A 16165-nucleotide genomic window follows, 5' to 3' on the forward strand; every position below is an offset into this window, starting at 1 on the left:
GGAGGGGTGGAGAAGCAGATGGGCGCCTTTCCTGTGTGCCCTGGCCGGGAATCGAACCTGGGACTTCCGCACGCCAGGCCGACGCTCTACCACTGAGCCAACTGGCCAGGGCCTGTAATTGTTTTAAATATAAATATAAAAACAGTAGAGAGGAGCCTGACCTGTGGTGGCGCAGTGGATAAAGCGTGGACCCAGAATGCCGAGGTCGCCGGTTCAAAACTCTGGGCTTGCCTGGTCAAGGAAAATAGGAGAAGCAGCTACTAAGAGAGGTGATGTTTCCTGTTCCTTCCCCCCTTTCTGTCTCTCTTTCCTCTCTCTAAAATTAAATAAAATGAAAAAAGAAAAGAAAGGATTCCTTAAAAAAACAAAACAAAACAGTAACGAGGAATCTTGAAAGGAATACAACAAAATCCAGTGTAAAATTGACTGTCTGGTGAACAGTAAAAATTTGTAGACATAGGAACATGTGATCCATAATGAGGCAAAGAGTCAATCAAAAGAAACACCCAGAAATGACAAACATGATGGAATAATAATAGAAGGATATTAAAACAATTCTAAGTGTGCTTGATATGCTCAAAGCTGTAAGGGAAAACATGCACTTAAGAGGTGAGACGTGGAAATATGAGCAGCAGTATCTCAGATGAGAACTCACCGAATGGAGTTAACAGTGAATAAACGTTGCAAAAGAAAAGAGTATTGGACTTAATGTAGTAATAGAAATGATTTAAAATGAGGCTGGGAGAAAAAAAAAAACGTCCTTTAGGACAATGTGAGGCAGTCGAACGTGTAATTGCAAGTCAGAGAGCGGAGACAGCAAAATACCTGAAGGTACATCAGTAGCTGAAAATTTTCCAAATTTGATACAAACTAAAACCCAGAGACTGAAGACTTTCCATTCCAAGCAGAATCAACAAAGAAACTCACATAAAGGCACATTAGCATCAAATTGCTGGAAACTAGCAATGAATAGAAAACTTCAAAGTAGCCAGGGGAGAGGAGGCTCACTACATAGAAAGGAGCAAAGATGAGCATGATTAGAGCTCATCAAAAACCAGGCAAGCCACCGTACAATAGAATGAAATGTTTTAAAGTGCTTACGGACAAAAGATCTAGACTCAGCAAAAATATCCTCCGAAAGTGAAATAAAATGCTCTCAGACAAGCAGGCTCAGAGGCTACATTGCCGGCACACCTGCACCACAGATGTTAAAGGACGTTCTTCGAGCAGAAGTGTGGAAATTCAGACCTACCCAAAGAAATTAAGAGCTCCAGAAATGCTGAGGGGTCAACATAAATGTCATTTTCACTGATTTCTTCACAGTGACACCTCTTAATTTCTTTAGAAGATAATGGGCTGTTTATTTTTTGATAATGCACCATTTAAAACAAAAACAATAACAGTGTATTGTGGAAATAATAACATACAGAAATAAAGTATGTGCCATCAGTAGCTCGAAGGATAGGAGCGAAACGTTGGGAACACATCTTTGTCAGGTGTATGTATCGGATGTGGTGTGGCGTAATATTGTCTGAAGGTAGACAGTGATAAGTTAATTAAAAGTTACATACCGTCAATTCTAGACCGATTACTTAAAACCATGAAAACCAAAGGGATGTAACTAATAAACCAATTACGAAAGATAAAATAGAATAATAAAAATACTCCAGGCTAAGGCAGAAGAGGGCAAAGGAACTAAGAACACATGAGACAAATACAAAATAAGTCGTGAGGCGGTAGATTTCAACTCGACAGTATCGGTAATTGTGCTAAATAGAATGATGTAAACGTTTGAATTAATAGCCATTATCAGACCTTTAAAAATATTCAAGTCCCAATTAAATGCTGTTTAGAGGAAACTTCCCGTAATTGTATTGCACAAATAGGTTTAAAAGTAAAAGAATCAACAAATATTTCCATACAAACATTAATCATACAAGCTGGAGTGGCTCTGTTAATATCAAGCAAAGCAGACGTCAGAAAAAGGAAAGTGACCAGGGGCAGAGTTGCATTTCATGTTTAAGGTTTCAATGCATCGGGAAGGCACAGCACTTCTAACTGAGTAGGCAAATCCACAGGCACAGCTGGAGGTTTCTTCACCCCTTTCTCAGTAACTGGTGGAGCAAGTAGACAACAGAACACGACTAGGAATTCGAAGAGCACTATTCATCAACTTCATTGTCAGTTATAGAACGGCTGATAACCAGAGTGCACGTTTTCTTTTTGTGTGTGTGTGTGTGTGTATTTTTCTGAAGCTGGAAACGGGGAGAGACAGTCAGACAGACTCCCGCATGCGCCCGACTGGGATCCACCCGGCACGCCCACCAGGGGCGAGGCTCTGCCCACCAGGGGGCGATGCTCTGCCCCTCCAGGGCATCGCTCTGCCGAGACTCTGGCGCCTGGGGCAGAGGCCAAGGAGCCATCCCCAGCGCCCGGGCCATCCTTGCTCCAATGGAGCCTTGGCTGCGGGAGGGGAAGAGAGAGACAGAGAGGAAGGGGGGGGGGGTGGAGAAGCAGATGGGCGCCTCTCCTGTGTGCCCTGGTTGGGAATCGAACCCGGGTCCCCCGCACGCCAGGCCGACGCTCTACCGCTGAGCCAACTGGCTAGGGCCCAGAGTGCACATTTTCTTATGTGCACTTGAAACATCCTTCATACTGTTTTTATACAGCCCCCAGCTAAGGAGGAATTTCGCATTTTCAAAGTGTTCTTTCAGAAAAGGAATACAAGGGACTGCATATGGCCTGCAAACCTGCAAAAATGTGTATCTGGCCCTGTGCAGAAAGTTTGCCCAGACCTGTCGTGGACATTAGGTTTAAATGAAAGAAGCCTGGCACAGAAGATGCATGAAACTCTAGGAAAGACCAGCCTGGTTTGTAGTGACAGGAAGCATGTCGGCGGTTAACTGGGGTGGAGGAGTTGAGATAAGACACACGGGGACCTTGGGAGCGATGGCAGTTGCTTGTACATCTACATTTGTCACAACTGTTGCAAGATGAGTCCTTGTTAAGTTGAGGCTACAGTTATCCATTTCAGTAGGAATATTTTAACACATTCTGGACTCCCAGAATTAACATTTGTTTATGTTAAAACAACATCAAATCTTATTAAAATGGACATAGTTAAATCACTAGTTAAATATTATCCACACATAAGACAGTCTCCTTTTTAAATTATTCTCAAATAATGGCTTCCTCCTTGCTCACTTCAGCTTTTTAATATATATTTTTTATTTATTCATTTTAGAGAGAAGTGGGGGGAGAGAGAGATAGAGAGAGAAGGGGAAGGAGCAGGAAGCATCAACTCCCATATGTGCCTTGACCAGGCAAGCCAGGGTTTTGAACCAGCAACCTCACTGTTTCCAGGTTGACGCTTTATCCACTGTGCCACCACAGGTCAGGCTCACTTCAGCTTTTTAATAACTATTACCTACTCTGTACTTAGACTGTGTTCACAGAGAGAATGTGTGTGACACTGCTTATGTAGCGGGATCTTTGATGTTTGCACACACAGACTTCAGACAGAACGTGCAGATGGAGGGAATTAATGGAAATCACTGATATGATGCCTGAGATTATGACTGCTAGAAACTAGCAAACCTCTGCAGCAGGTGCCAACCACACAGCTACAGAGACGGCCACAGGGGGGGCTCTCTCCCAGCACTAAGCTGCTTGTGAGAGATCCAAATTGGGCTTTATGATGTGAGGAAATGCCTCATAAGCACTTGAGAAAGGCGAAGTCTTATAACCTGAAACGGAACGGGTATATCTCAGGAGTCAATGATTTTTTGGGGGTGTGTGTGTGTAATATTTTATATTGACATAGCAAACAGAATCATTAAATTTTAAGGTGATCTTCTTTATCACCATAAATGTCAACGTTTATTTTGGAAAAGTGTGGGAGTTTTAAAATTACTTTCTGTGCTGTGATAAGCTGGTCATTTTTATGTTTGTTGGGACAATATTGAAAACAGTGGCCTTTTGCTAGCAGACCTGTTTCTGACGAATTTATTGTAATTATTCTAAAACTGAATTTTTACTGAATTGTTTTCAGTTTTACTTTGATCTCAAAACCAGAGGACTTAGTCGTTAAGTCACATAAGGAGTCTTATAAAATTAGTCATATTTTGAGGTGCCTCCCAGAATACTGTTTGGTGCCATTGTTAGGATAATACTTACCTTGGTATTTCTTATGAAATAATTTAGGTTTGACTTCCATTGTTATATCTTGAGCACTTACTAATTTGTATTATTACACTTAAAATGATAAACAGTTTAGCAATCTGTGAAGCTCCTTAAATTAAGGGACAGGGATGCGTGTTTTCACTAACGTGTAATGTGCTTTGTTTCTTTGTAGGGAATTCGCTGTTGAAACTGAAGGGAAAACATTTTCGTTAACAAAAGACATGGTCAGTGTGAAGAGATTCCAGAAAACAATACATGGTAAATTTGTAAAAGTAATTAAGAAAGAAACAGAAAGCGTCATTACTCTTTAGAGCTCACTGTGGCTGTACTAAAGCTCCCGGAAACTAGAGCGGTGGGTCCCGGCAGCTACTGCCCGCCCGCGGCCGGGGCGGGCCAGCTTCTCTGTGTGCTTCCGGCCCGCTGCAGAGCCGGGCGTCAGCGGGCGGGCAGAGTGTGCGAGCCCTGGTACCAGTAAGCAGGGGGTTCTTCACGACTGGTGGACCCTAGTCACCATCCTGGCAGCTGGTTCCGAGCTGTGCTACCCCGTTGCCCAGATGCTGTGGGAGGAGGGACAGAAGATGCCTTGATGATAGTTCTAGAATGTTATTCTTCTTATCCTGTGATTAGTAATAGTCTTTTTTCTTTTTTTTTTTTTACAGAGACAGGGAGAGAGTCAGAGAGAAGAATAGAGAAGGATAGATAGGGACAGACAGACAGGAAGGGAGAGAGATGAGAAGCATCAATCATCAGTTTTTCGTTGCGACACCTTAGTTGTTCATTGCTTGCTTTCTCATATGTGCCTTGACCTGGGCCTTCAGCAGACCGAGTAACCCCTTGCTCAAGCCAGCGACCTTGGGTCCAAGCTGGTGAGCTTTTGCTCAAACCAGATGAGCCTGCACTCAAGCTGGTGACCTTGGGGTCTCAAACCTGGGTCCTCCACATCCCAGTCCGACGCTCTATCTACTGTGCCACCGCCTGGTCAGGCAAGAAATAGTCTCTTCCCATCCAGATATGTGTGTTTTGGGGTCCAGTTATCTCATTTTCCTTGAAACGTAAACTTTCCAAGGTTAAGGTCAGTTACCTTAGACCTGGGCAGTGCTTAGCAGTGCTTCTCATCTGAATAAAACGCATTAAGGAATACACTTCCTATGTGAACACAGGTAGAACCTCCCGTGGGAGATGCTCGGGACCCTGGTCCCTGCCTTTGACCAAGCGCTGAGCCTGAGCAAACTTCTCCAATGGCCCCCTGACCCAGACCCTTGGAAATTAGTGGTAGAACCTGGCTGTCTTCCAGATAGTGAGATAGGAAGCAAAACAAACCATCTGATACTTGGTGTGGGAATTACTGTTGTTAATTTTGCCAGCTACATGGTAGATTGTTTGTTCTGGCAACATCTTATAAAAGCTCTAGAGTTTTGATACTTTCTGCATGGGCAAGGTTAGAGTGTAGCCGCTGTTGTAGCTTACCACCATGGAAGAAGGATCTTGGAGCCTTGTTACATTTTATGCTATATAAACAGAGAATTTAATTTGAAACCCTGGGCTTGTCTAGTCAAGACACAGATGGGAATTGATGGTTCTTGCTGCCCCCCCCCGCCCCCCCATCTCTCTCTCTCTCTCTCCTCTCTAAAATAACTTTAAAAAAAAATAAAAAGAATTTAATTTGGTGAAATTTTTATTTTACTCCAGCTTTCCCTTTAAAGGCATCAGGTTTCCTACCAGCAGACAGTTTTTAGGGATGTTCTGATTTCTTCACTCTGATATATAGGATCGATCAAAATTCATCTAGAAGAGGGGTGTGGGGTTGCAGAGCATATTACTGAATCTCTCTCTCTCTCTTGCAGTGGAGGAAGTTGTTCCCAATGTCATCGAGCCCTCCTTTGGCCTGGGCAGGATCTTGTATACAGTATTCGAACACACATTCCACGTACGTGAAGGAGACGAACAGAGAACGGTGAGTCGTCCTGCGCGGGCGTGTCCTCCTCTTACTGTGTCAGAGGCGAAGTAGGCTGAAGTCCGTCCACCAGGGTGAATGATCGGAGAGTGTTATTCACTGTCCTGCCCCAGTGGTGTCACCACTCATCTTTGCGGGACCATCTGCAAAGCTGTGCGCTGCCTGGCGTTACTCCGTCGGAGCGGAGGGTGTGCAGACTATTCTCGATGCCACTGGTTAGTTGCTTGGTGCGCTCTATCCTGAGACAGGACACAGAACTTTGGGGGAACTCTGTTTGTTGCATCAGTAGAAGGAACGATACTTTCTGGATATACTCATGTTTTCAGAAAACTGGAAAGGAAGTGGCGGCTCAGAGAGTTTGGCCAAACGCAGAAACTGTGTTATACTGGGAGAGCATTTAAGGGAACCTTAAACTGCATAAAATTGTCTGGGGTACTTTTGAGGTACAGATATAAATTCCTAGGTTCTACTTCAGAGACACTGATTCACTAGGTCTCAGATCCAGGGATCGATATTTTGTTATAGGAACCTCAGATTCCCGTGTGGGAGACTGACGGATCGTAACTGGGCACCAGTATTTGGGGTGTAGCCCTCCCTGCCATGCAAGCCTTGCTAAAGACAAATGTAGGAAGTCTTCGTAGCCCTGGCTGGATAGCTCGGTTGGTTAGAGTGTCGTCCTGGAGCACAGAGGTGGCCGGTTCGATCCCTGGTCAAGGCGCACATAGGAACAGATGTTCCTGTCTCTCTCTCCCACTCTCTTCTCTCCTCTCTCTAAACAAATCAATAAAATGAAACATTTAAAAGAAGTTCATTAGCGCCGTAAGTTTTCTTCTGCTCTGATGCTTTTTTTTTTTTTTTAATTTTTTTTTCATTTTTTCATTTTTCTGAAGCTGGAAACAGGGAGAGACAGTCAGACAGACTCCCGCATGCGCCCGACCGGGATCCACCCGGCACGCCCACCAGGGGGCGACGCTCTGCCCATCCTGGGCGTCGCCATATTGCGACCAGAGCCACTCTAGCGCCTGAGGCAGAGGCCACAGAGCCATCCCCAGCGCCCGGGCCATCTCTGCTCCAACGGAGCCTTGGCTGCAGGAGGGGAAGAGAGAGACAGAGAGGAAAGCGCGGCGGAGGGGTGGAGAAGCAAATGGGCGCTTCTCCCGTGTGCCCTGGCCGGGAATCGAACCCGGGTCCTCCGCTCGCTAGGCCGACGCTCTACCGCTGAGCCAACCGGCCAGGGCCTCTGCTCTGATGCTTTTGAAGCACTGCCCCGTCTCCCACTTTGTCTCTTCGTGCCTGCCTTCACCCTGCTCACCTCGTCTCTGGCTACAGATACCACACTCCGCAGCTTGGAGTCACAGGTTTCCGGGAAAGCCATTCAGAAGAATGGCTCGAGCAGAGAGGGTGTGCCTGTCAAATGAGCCGAGAGGAACATTGTTACCTTGTTACCAGCACGGCCATGCTAAGGCTGAGCGGGTGTGTAGTGTTGAACAGTGACTGCAGTTTTCTCGAGGACATTAAACCTTAAAGAACGGGACTGACGGGGTCTTGGTGCCGTTATTGTCATGTATGACACACTGTTGGTAGTATGTAGCTAATGAAGTTGCTATTTTACTCCCTGCCCTAAAGTTGTGGCTTCATTTCCTGACATCTTAGGAGCAGCTTTTCATTCATTTAACCGTGTGAGAACCCCGGGCGAGGCAGCGGGCCTGCGATGGAGGGCCGGCTCTTCTCGGGGAGCGGTGGCGGCCATAACTGAATGTGCTCTTTATACGTGTCAGCTTTGCGCCAGGCTTTTCTGTTAAAATATCTCTTAGCTGTTCCTTTGACTCAAACAATACTGAGAAAACTAGAGTTTTGATCGAAATTTTGTAAGGGCTAAGCAAGATTAAATTAGTGCCAGTGTTTTATGAATTGCAGAGATTCCTATCTATCATGAAGAGAAATTTAATTAGGCTGTGGGAAGCCAAAAATGTTTTTAATTTTTTAGCAGATAGTTTCTAACCCACTTTCCTATGAATTTGGTATAAAAACATTGTCGGTGAGAAAAAGTACATTATTTCCCCATAAATGCCGGCCCCCATTTGTCGCTCGTGTAGAATTATCACCAGGTGCCGGTGAGGAGGAGAATTTTGAATGCTCTGACTCAGGCAGCCATAGGGCCGGAGTCCAGGGTTTACTCACAGCGGGGTGTTCACCATCGCGTGGCATTTAAAGTTAATTAGGTTTGGGGGCGGGTGCTAAACCAGAACCTGTGTCGTTGATTAACTTTGTGGGACCTATTCATTCAGAGTTCAGTATGGTTGCCTTCCAGCTAAACTTTCGTATCAATATTTAAGAACTGTCTTCAGCTCTCATTTCCAAGCCAAACTGGCAGACTAGTTTGCCTTCCACAGGACATCCTCACTTTCTGTCCTGGGTAAGGCTGAGACCTGTTTCAGGGGCAGCGTAAGCGGGCTGTGCTTTCAGTGCAGGTGTATGGAACTGTCTCTATTTGTTTTAAACAATCTCTTTTGGACATACATTTGTGAGCTAATTAAACTGTTGGCTCACTGGTCCTTCTGCTTTGCTGAAACTCTTTAAAGGACAGAATGGGGTTTTGCTTCCTGTCTCTCCCACTTCCTGTTTGTGACGTGGAGGGCGGTTCTCAGGGGCTCTCTCCATAGAGAGAAGGCTTTTTCTATGGTGCCAGGAAAACTGGCATCTTCTCTGCTAGCTCTCAGAGTGATTGCACGTCACTCACCTTTATACCAGACCTGTGAGCGGGCAGAGCAGGTGGCAGGGAACTGCTTGTGCGATGGAGAAACTGAGGTCCAGAGAGGTGGAGTTCAGCTGAGTCCATCTGAAGTCAGAGCTTTTAAAAACCAGATCTTTCTGGTTCTGGTGAGCCTGCTCTTACTCTTTGTGTGTGTGTGTGTGTGTGTGTGTGTGTGTGTGTATTTTTCTGAAGTTGGAAACAGGGAGGCAGTCAGACAGACTCCCGCATGCGCCCGACCGGGATCCACCCAGCATGCCCACCAGGGGGCGATGCTCTGCCCATTTGGGGTGTCCCTTTGTTGCAACCAGAGCTATTCTAGCGCCTGAGGCAGAGGCCACGGAGCCATCCCCAGCGCCTGGGCCAACCCTGCTCCAGTGGAGCCTCAGCTGCGGGAGGGGAAGAGAGAGACAGAGAGGAAGGAGAGGGGGAGGGGTGGAGAAGCAGATGGGTGTTTCTCCTGTGTGCCCTGGCCAGGAATCGAACCCGGGACTCCCGCACGCCAGGCCGACGCTCTACCACTGAGCCAATCAGCCAGGGCCTGCTCTTACTCTTTGTTACGCCGCTTTTCATAGTGTGTGTCCGGGTATTTTGATAGGGAAGTTTGGACATCAGCATTTATATTGTGATCAACATGTTTGGATTTCTTCCTTCCGTCTAGTTCTTCAGTTTCCCGGCCGTGGTGGCCCCGTTCAAGTGCTCCGTCCTGCCCCTGAGCCAGAACCAGGAGTTCATGCCGTTCGTGCGGGAGCTGTGTAAGCAAACCCACTTGTGTAGTCTCCGTGGGAACGCTGTCGAGTAGGCTGCGTTTTGGAGAGGTTCCCCCCCCCCCATAAAATCTAAGTGATTTTGGCCTTTGCTCTCATTTCTAAGAGTACACTTGCTCGGGCTGTTTTCTCCTCGCGTGTGAATGAGTCCAGGTGGAACCCAAGCGTCAGATTGAAAACATCCTTGCTCCTCCCGTTGACCTGGGTGCTCCGCTCACTTCCTGGGGACCCCAGTGGATCTCCAGCCCCTGCACCCCAGCACTGACAGGGCCCACGTGGTCACCTGGTGCGGCCCACTCATTTCAGAGCTGGGAGGCGGGAAGAGTTCATTGAGCAGCTCAGGGTCAGGCAGGTGGGGGTGGGGTGGGGTCAGGACTGGCTCCGGCCTTGGCTCCTGGTCTGGTTCGCGTTCTCCCGGGGCTGGGTGAGGTGTGGGTGTCAGGGAGGGGCCGGGCTCCAGCAAGGGACGTATTAAACTTTGGGGCTTGTACTGCTCTCTTGTCATAGCTCCTTTCATAAGTGTCCTCAACTTGTAAGACAACATTTACATGCCACTGGGACGCTCCCTTGTGTTTATTTTGAATTGACCTCATTTACTTCGGACAGCGGAAGCCCTGACCAGGAACGGCGTCTCCCACAAAGTCGACGACTCCTCTGGGTCCATCGGGCGCCGCTATGCCAGGACTGATGAGATCGGCGTGGCTTTCGGCATCACCATCGACTTTGACACCGTGAACAAGACCCCGCACACCGCGACGCTGCGGGACCGGGACTCCATGCGGCAGATCCGCGCAGAGGTGCTGGCCCTCCCTGTGGCCTCCGTAGTCTTAGAGACGTGTGCTGGTTCCTTCCGGTCTGGGCTGGGTGATGATGTATTTATGCTCCCCTTCCTTTTCAATTTTAATCATAGGCCTGTATCAGCCAGAGCACAGATTTCCAAGTCCCCTTGGTTTCATTATGAAAATATCCATTAACACCGCTCTGATATTTTGTAGCCATTTGGATCCCCCTGGGCTCATTGTCTGGCAGTTTGCTGTTATAGTTGTTTATTTATTTCGGCCAGAGAAGTAGGATCCCAGGAGATTGTTGCCATAGTGTTATTGGTAGGCATGGAAGGTCTTAGACGTTTCATCTTGACATTTCTATATAAATGTATACATGTGGATGTATATAAACTTTTCCTTGTGTTAATCCATTGGAAACAGTGCCTCGGTTTTAGTGGTGTTTCCCAATGAGCATGTCTGGAGACGGGGCAAGTCCAGAGGGATGGGAGAGAGGGGGAGAGAGTGGCCACTAGAACTGACAGCCGCCTGAGTCATTCACCTTGAGCAGGTTTTGTTTCGAGTGCCTGCTAAGAGCTCAGCTTGATGCAGAGGGTTAGTAATAGGGAAAGGAGAGAGACTGCGTTTTCCGGAGGAGTTGATCGTCGAATTCAGAAGTCACAGGTTTCCGGCTTGTCTTTTTACCAAACCAGGTGTGACTCCTCTGGATCTACTGTCTGTCTCCCCGTGGTTCTCACAGGGCGGGCCCGGGGCCAGCAGCATCTGCAGCGCCTGGGAGCCTGTTCCATAAGCAAACCCCCACCCCAGATCCACTGAGTCAGAAGCCGGCGTGGGCTTGGGAAGTGGGAGGGCGTGGGGAGAGCTGGTTAATCACCATCTCCGAGTTGATGCCCAGGTTTGAGAACTCTCACGTGGCAGCCAGGGTGGTTACGCTTGAGCAAGCTGGCCCCGTAGTTGGGGCTCTCTGGTTTACCAGTCCCCCCTGGGTCCCCTCACTCACCTCAGAGTGACCCCTGTTCTGAGAGTTCAGTCGAACACACATGAAGTAACTGCACGTGACACGGATTTAGGATAATTAGGGACGGCTTTGTGGGGAAATTGCGTGTTCTGAGGGCGTGGCAGGCATTCTGAGCTGGAAAGACAGCACAAACTCGGGTCTGGGAGCAAGGTGAGGGTCATTGAGGAGGAGGTTGCAGAGGGACAGACGGCAAACACTGTCAGAGGGACGGGCGGCAAACACTGTCAGAGGGACAGACGGCAAACACTGTCAGAGGGACGGGCGGCAAACACTGCGTGGGGACGTTTGTGGAGGGGTCCTGTCAGTATTTAAACAGATTTGGCTCTAAGTCTAAGGGTTCCTGAGTTCAAGTGAATCCTTCCTGACAATCTAGTCAAGTTGGTTGATTCTTGGATGTCTCTCTCCTTTTCTCCCAGGTCTCCGAACTGCCCAGCGTTGTGCGAGATCTGGCCAATGGAGGCATCACATGGGCCGATGTGGAGGCCAGGTATCCTCTCTTTGAAGGGCAAGAAACTGGCAAAAAAGAGACAGTCGAGGAATGAGGACAGTTTGGGCGACTTTTGACCACTGCGCTAATAAAAAAAATAACTCTTAAATCGTGTCCACTTTACAACAAAACAGCGTTGTGATTGCTCCCAGGGACTGCGTTCTGTCCTCGACGGCTGCCTGATCTTGCCCCACAATTAAAGTTGGAGGAATCTGAACAAACTCCTCGTCGTTTGCTCTTGTTTCCGCCTTTTCAGCAAAGCTGTGTCCCCCACGTCTTTGGACAGACGCGCTCATAGCTTACTGGTCAACACAACTGGTACATGTTTTTAACAAACAGCTTAATTGGGGTTTAACGTACATGCTGTAAAACTCACCTGTGTGCCGTGTGTGGTTAATTCAGTGTGTTCAGGAGACTCACGGAGCTGGGCAGCCGCCACCACACTCCTATTTTAGAGCGTTTCATCACTCCAGAAGGAAATAACCTGTGCGCGGAGCTCACTCCGTATTCCAGCCCTGGCTCCAAGCAACCGCTGACGTGCTTGCTGTCTCTGTAGGCTGCCTCTTCTATTCTTTCTCTTGTTCTGAGAAGGTGACACACTGTGCTTGGGCGGACAGCCGTGGACGGCCTTGTGGGCAGGCCGAGGTGGGGACAGGCGGGCGGCAGGGTGGAGGAGGTGGCATTCTGGTGTGGGGCGTGGGGCTGCCACCTGCATGTTCCAGGGACAGAAGTCTGCTCTTCAGAGTCCCCGGGAGGCAGGCAGTACCTGGACAAGGTGTGCTTGTGTGCAGCCGCCCAAGGAGCCCTGGGGATCGCGGCTCTCCTGACGCTGCGGGACCCCCTCTGTCTTGTCCGACTTACAATTCTCAGCCGTCCCAGTGTCTCCGTTCCAGCCTGGTAGTTTTTTGACGGGCTTTATTTCTACTCTATTTTTTGTATGGAACACTCAGAACACATAGGGTTGTTAGGGAAAAACCTTAAGGATGTGCAAATTTGCACAGTTCTGTGTTTGCCGAGTTGAGATCTTGCCCAGTACCTGACTTCCTCTCACTCCCTGTATAGGGGACGGGAGGAGGGGGGATGGGAAGGGAGGGGGAGGAGAGAGGAGGAGAGGGTGACCTCCAGACTGTTCGTCTTTGTCTCCCGCACGGAGAGCAGCAGAAGTGGAGAACCCCGGGCCGCTCTCCTTGGCGTCTCATCTCTGGTGATGCCACGCCTGGCGAGGTTTGGGGGAGTTTGGAACTTCTAAACAAATCTGGGGAAGAAAGTCTTACACTGAAACTTATTTCTCTTTTGTCTGGTGCTTTTTAAACCATTCATTACTATAAAGAACTAAATTTTAAATACACTTCAGTTTTCATTTACTAGGGTAGTCCTTTCACCTCAAATTCCTTATAGCTGTTGGTATTTTCTGCGGAAAGCTTTATTGTTTCCATTTGGTCCGCGGCATGGGAGAGGGCTCCAGGCCCAAGCCAGACACCAGGGGGTGCGGAGGGCCCCTCGAAGGCCTCTGGGCTCCAGAGGCTCAGTCGGGCTTGAGGGGGAGCCGTTCGAAGGGATGGTCGCCCAGCCCAGCCTGGGAGCTGCCAGCCTGCGAAGGTGTCAGGGTGCCAGGTGTGGCCCATTCGGTGAGTTTCACCGCCTCGCCCAGGAAGTGGTTCCCCAGGACGTGGTTCTCCAGGACGTCAGAGATGAAGGTCTGTGTGGGTAGAACCGGGGCCTGCAGACTCAAAAGGGCCCGGTTCCGGTTCTCCACGGCCATGGCGGCTCCCTTGACATCCTGAGTTTTGTCCACTCCTGTTGGCAAAGCTTCAGCCCGTCCTGGAAGAGAACATGGTGACCGTGCTGGTCTGGCATCTCTGAGAGACGCTCGTGCCCTCGCCCTTCTCGGCCGACGTGGACGAGGTGTCGCGCGCCCCCCGGAGCCACATCAGCATGGTGGAAACCAGCCCAGAGAGAGGTAGGTGTGGGAGGCCCACAGGTGCAGGTGACCAGGTGGTTGACAGCCGCTTTCGCTTGAGTGGAATAATTCTCATGAATTTGGGAACTCATGGTTGTTTGGCAATAAGGAGTTAAGGTCAGAAACCGGTGTTGGCTGCTCTCCAGGCTGAGGGTGGCTGAGGTGTCCCGGAGGTGGAGACTGGAAAAGAGGTCGCAGGGTGGTCAGAGGCCGGAAGGAGGGGCGTCCCTGGGTCTGTTGCAGCCAAACAGTGTTGAAGCAAGAGTGGGATCTGGGGGACCGCTGAGGGCACTGCCTTGGAGCTCTCGGCTTGTGTTCCAGCTTTCTCCCCTGGGGGAGTCGTCTCCACGCCTCCCCTTTACTTCCCGTTCCGGCTGTACCTCCGTAGTCAATCACCACCACCCGGACGTCGCTATGAGCTGACTAATAGGCAAAGATATATTAAACACCTAGCCGGGTTTGCCTACTTCGGATCCTAAAGGGATTGGCACCAAAGCTCTCTTCACTTCTCATTGGCAAATACATTTGTCATGGGCTAGATGCTGGATATTAAACCCGCAGCCCTCCCCTCTCCGTACCTCCTCCAGGTGCAGGCAGGGTTTCTCCTGGGAACACCCCTGTCGGTGAAGTGATGGATTACCTGCGTGGGGAGGGCCGGCGGCTGCTTCCGTTTGCTCCGTGCGTGCCCGCTTGTTAGCACAAGCAGGTAAAGCGCTGGCCGCTAAATAAAGAGGCTCCTTACACGAGTGCTGCGCACTCACACGCACACACACACGCACACACATTTATTCAAGCCCGATGTTTATTTAAATAAAGCCAAGGTCTTTTCGAGGCTGATGCCCTGCGAGGCCTCTTTTACTGTTTACGTATTTCGTGTATCAAACTGGGCTGGCTCAGTAAGAGCTCAGTAAATAGCGCTGTCTCTCAGAGAAATTACTCCTGCAGTCATTCGATGCAAATAGAGTAGAGGAAGGGTCAGAGTCTAACCAATTGTCGTGGTGTGTACGTAAGAACACAGGAGTTCTTTTAAGATGGGTCTTGGGTTGCAATTCAGGGCATTCAGTCAAATACTCTGCATTCTGTCCAGAAAGGTGGGCTGTGTGCGATTTCTACAGGAGTTGAGAACCTTCTTCATATTGCTGAACAGCTCATAATAGTAAAATTCTGAATATATAGATGGACATCTCGGGGAAAAGAATTCGTTGCCAAGCCATATGAATACAAAAATGATCTCACTCATTGCATGAGGTGGTACTAGAGCTGTCAGATGTCCAAAGTTCTTGGCCACGACAACCTGTGAAAGGTTTCTGTTGGCTTAATCGCTTGAAATAGGTTCACTGTAGACCTTTATGTGTTGTTCCCTTAACCAGCTTAAACCTATGTCCTAGGGCAGGGGTCCCCAAACTTTTTACACAGGGGGCCAGTTCACTGTCCCTCAGACCGTTGGAAGGCCGGACTATAAAAAAAACTATGAACAAATCCCTATGCACACTGCACATATCTTATTTTAAAGTAAAAAAAAACAAAATGGGAACAAATACAATATTTAAAATAAAGAACAAGTAAATTTAAATCAACAGACTGACCAGTATTTCAATGGGAACTATGGGCCTGCTTTTGGCTAATGAGATGGTCAATGTCCGGTTCCATATTTGTCACCGCTAGCCGTAACAAGTGATATGACGCGCTTCCGGAGCCATGATGCGTGCGTCCCACGTCACTGGAAGTAGTACTGTATATGAGCATCGCTGTGCTTTGTGGTGCCGCCACATACAGTACTCCTCTCACCACCAATGAAAGAGGTGCCCCTTCCGGAAGTGCGGCGGAGCCGGAAAAATGGCCTCAGGGGACCGCATGCAGCCCGCGGGCCGTAGTTTGGGGACCCCTGCCCTAGGGCAATGGCAGAGACTGCCTTAGCCATTGGAATCTCTCCGTGAGAGAACCAGGTGCCTTGGAAATAAATCCAAATTACTTCTAGGATACAACTGCGTTTGAATGAGTCTCTCACCAGGGAAGCCTTCACTGGAATGTCTTCAGCGGGGCCAGGGCGGAGAGGCTGGGATAGCGTTGCTCCTGTTACAGGGCCTTCTTGCCACAGCACCTGTGCTGGTAGTCTGTGTTGAAGCCAGGGTTTTGTTGTTGTTTTGGGTGTTTTTTTGGTGTGGGTTTTTTGTTGTTAGTTTTGGCATTTGGCCAGCACCATAAAGCAATTGAGTTGAACATACAGTAAGTGAGTAGATGAATAATTTTGCTGCACCTCAAA

The 16165-nt window shown here is 48.7% G+C and overlaps 1 protein-coding gene across 1 annotated transcript in view; it reads left to right on the forward strand.

Annotated features, from left to right (window-relative positions):
- The window catches only part of GARS1 (glycyl-tRNA synthetase 1), a 38908-nt gene extending 26745 nt beyond the window's left edge, over window positions 1–12163 (forward strand). Inside the window, exons 13-17 of the mRNA XM_066239435.1 lie at window positions 4355–4440; window positions 6027–6136; window positions 9550–9643; window positions 10262–10452; window positions 11872–12163. Coding sequence (XP_066095532.1) covers window positions 4355–4440; window positions 6027–6136; window positions 9550–9643; window positions 10262–10452; window positions 11872–11997 — 607 coding nt within the window. The 3' untranslated portion in view covers window positions 11998–12163. The remainder of the gene's footprint in view (window positions 1–4354; window positions 4441–6026; window positions 6137–9549; window positions 9644–10261; window positions 10453–11871) is intronic.
- Window positions 12164–16165: the final 4002 nt, after the last annotated feature.

This window comes from Saccopteryx bilineata, chromosome 7 (assembly GCF_036850765.1).
Source record: "Saccopteryx bilineata isolate mSacBil1 chromosome 7, mSacBil1_pri_phased_curated, whole genome shotgun sequence".
Lineage (NCBI taxonomy): Eukaryota > Metazoa > Chordata > Mammalia > Chiroptera > Emballonuridae > Saccopteryx > Saccopteryx bilineata.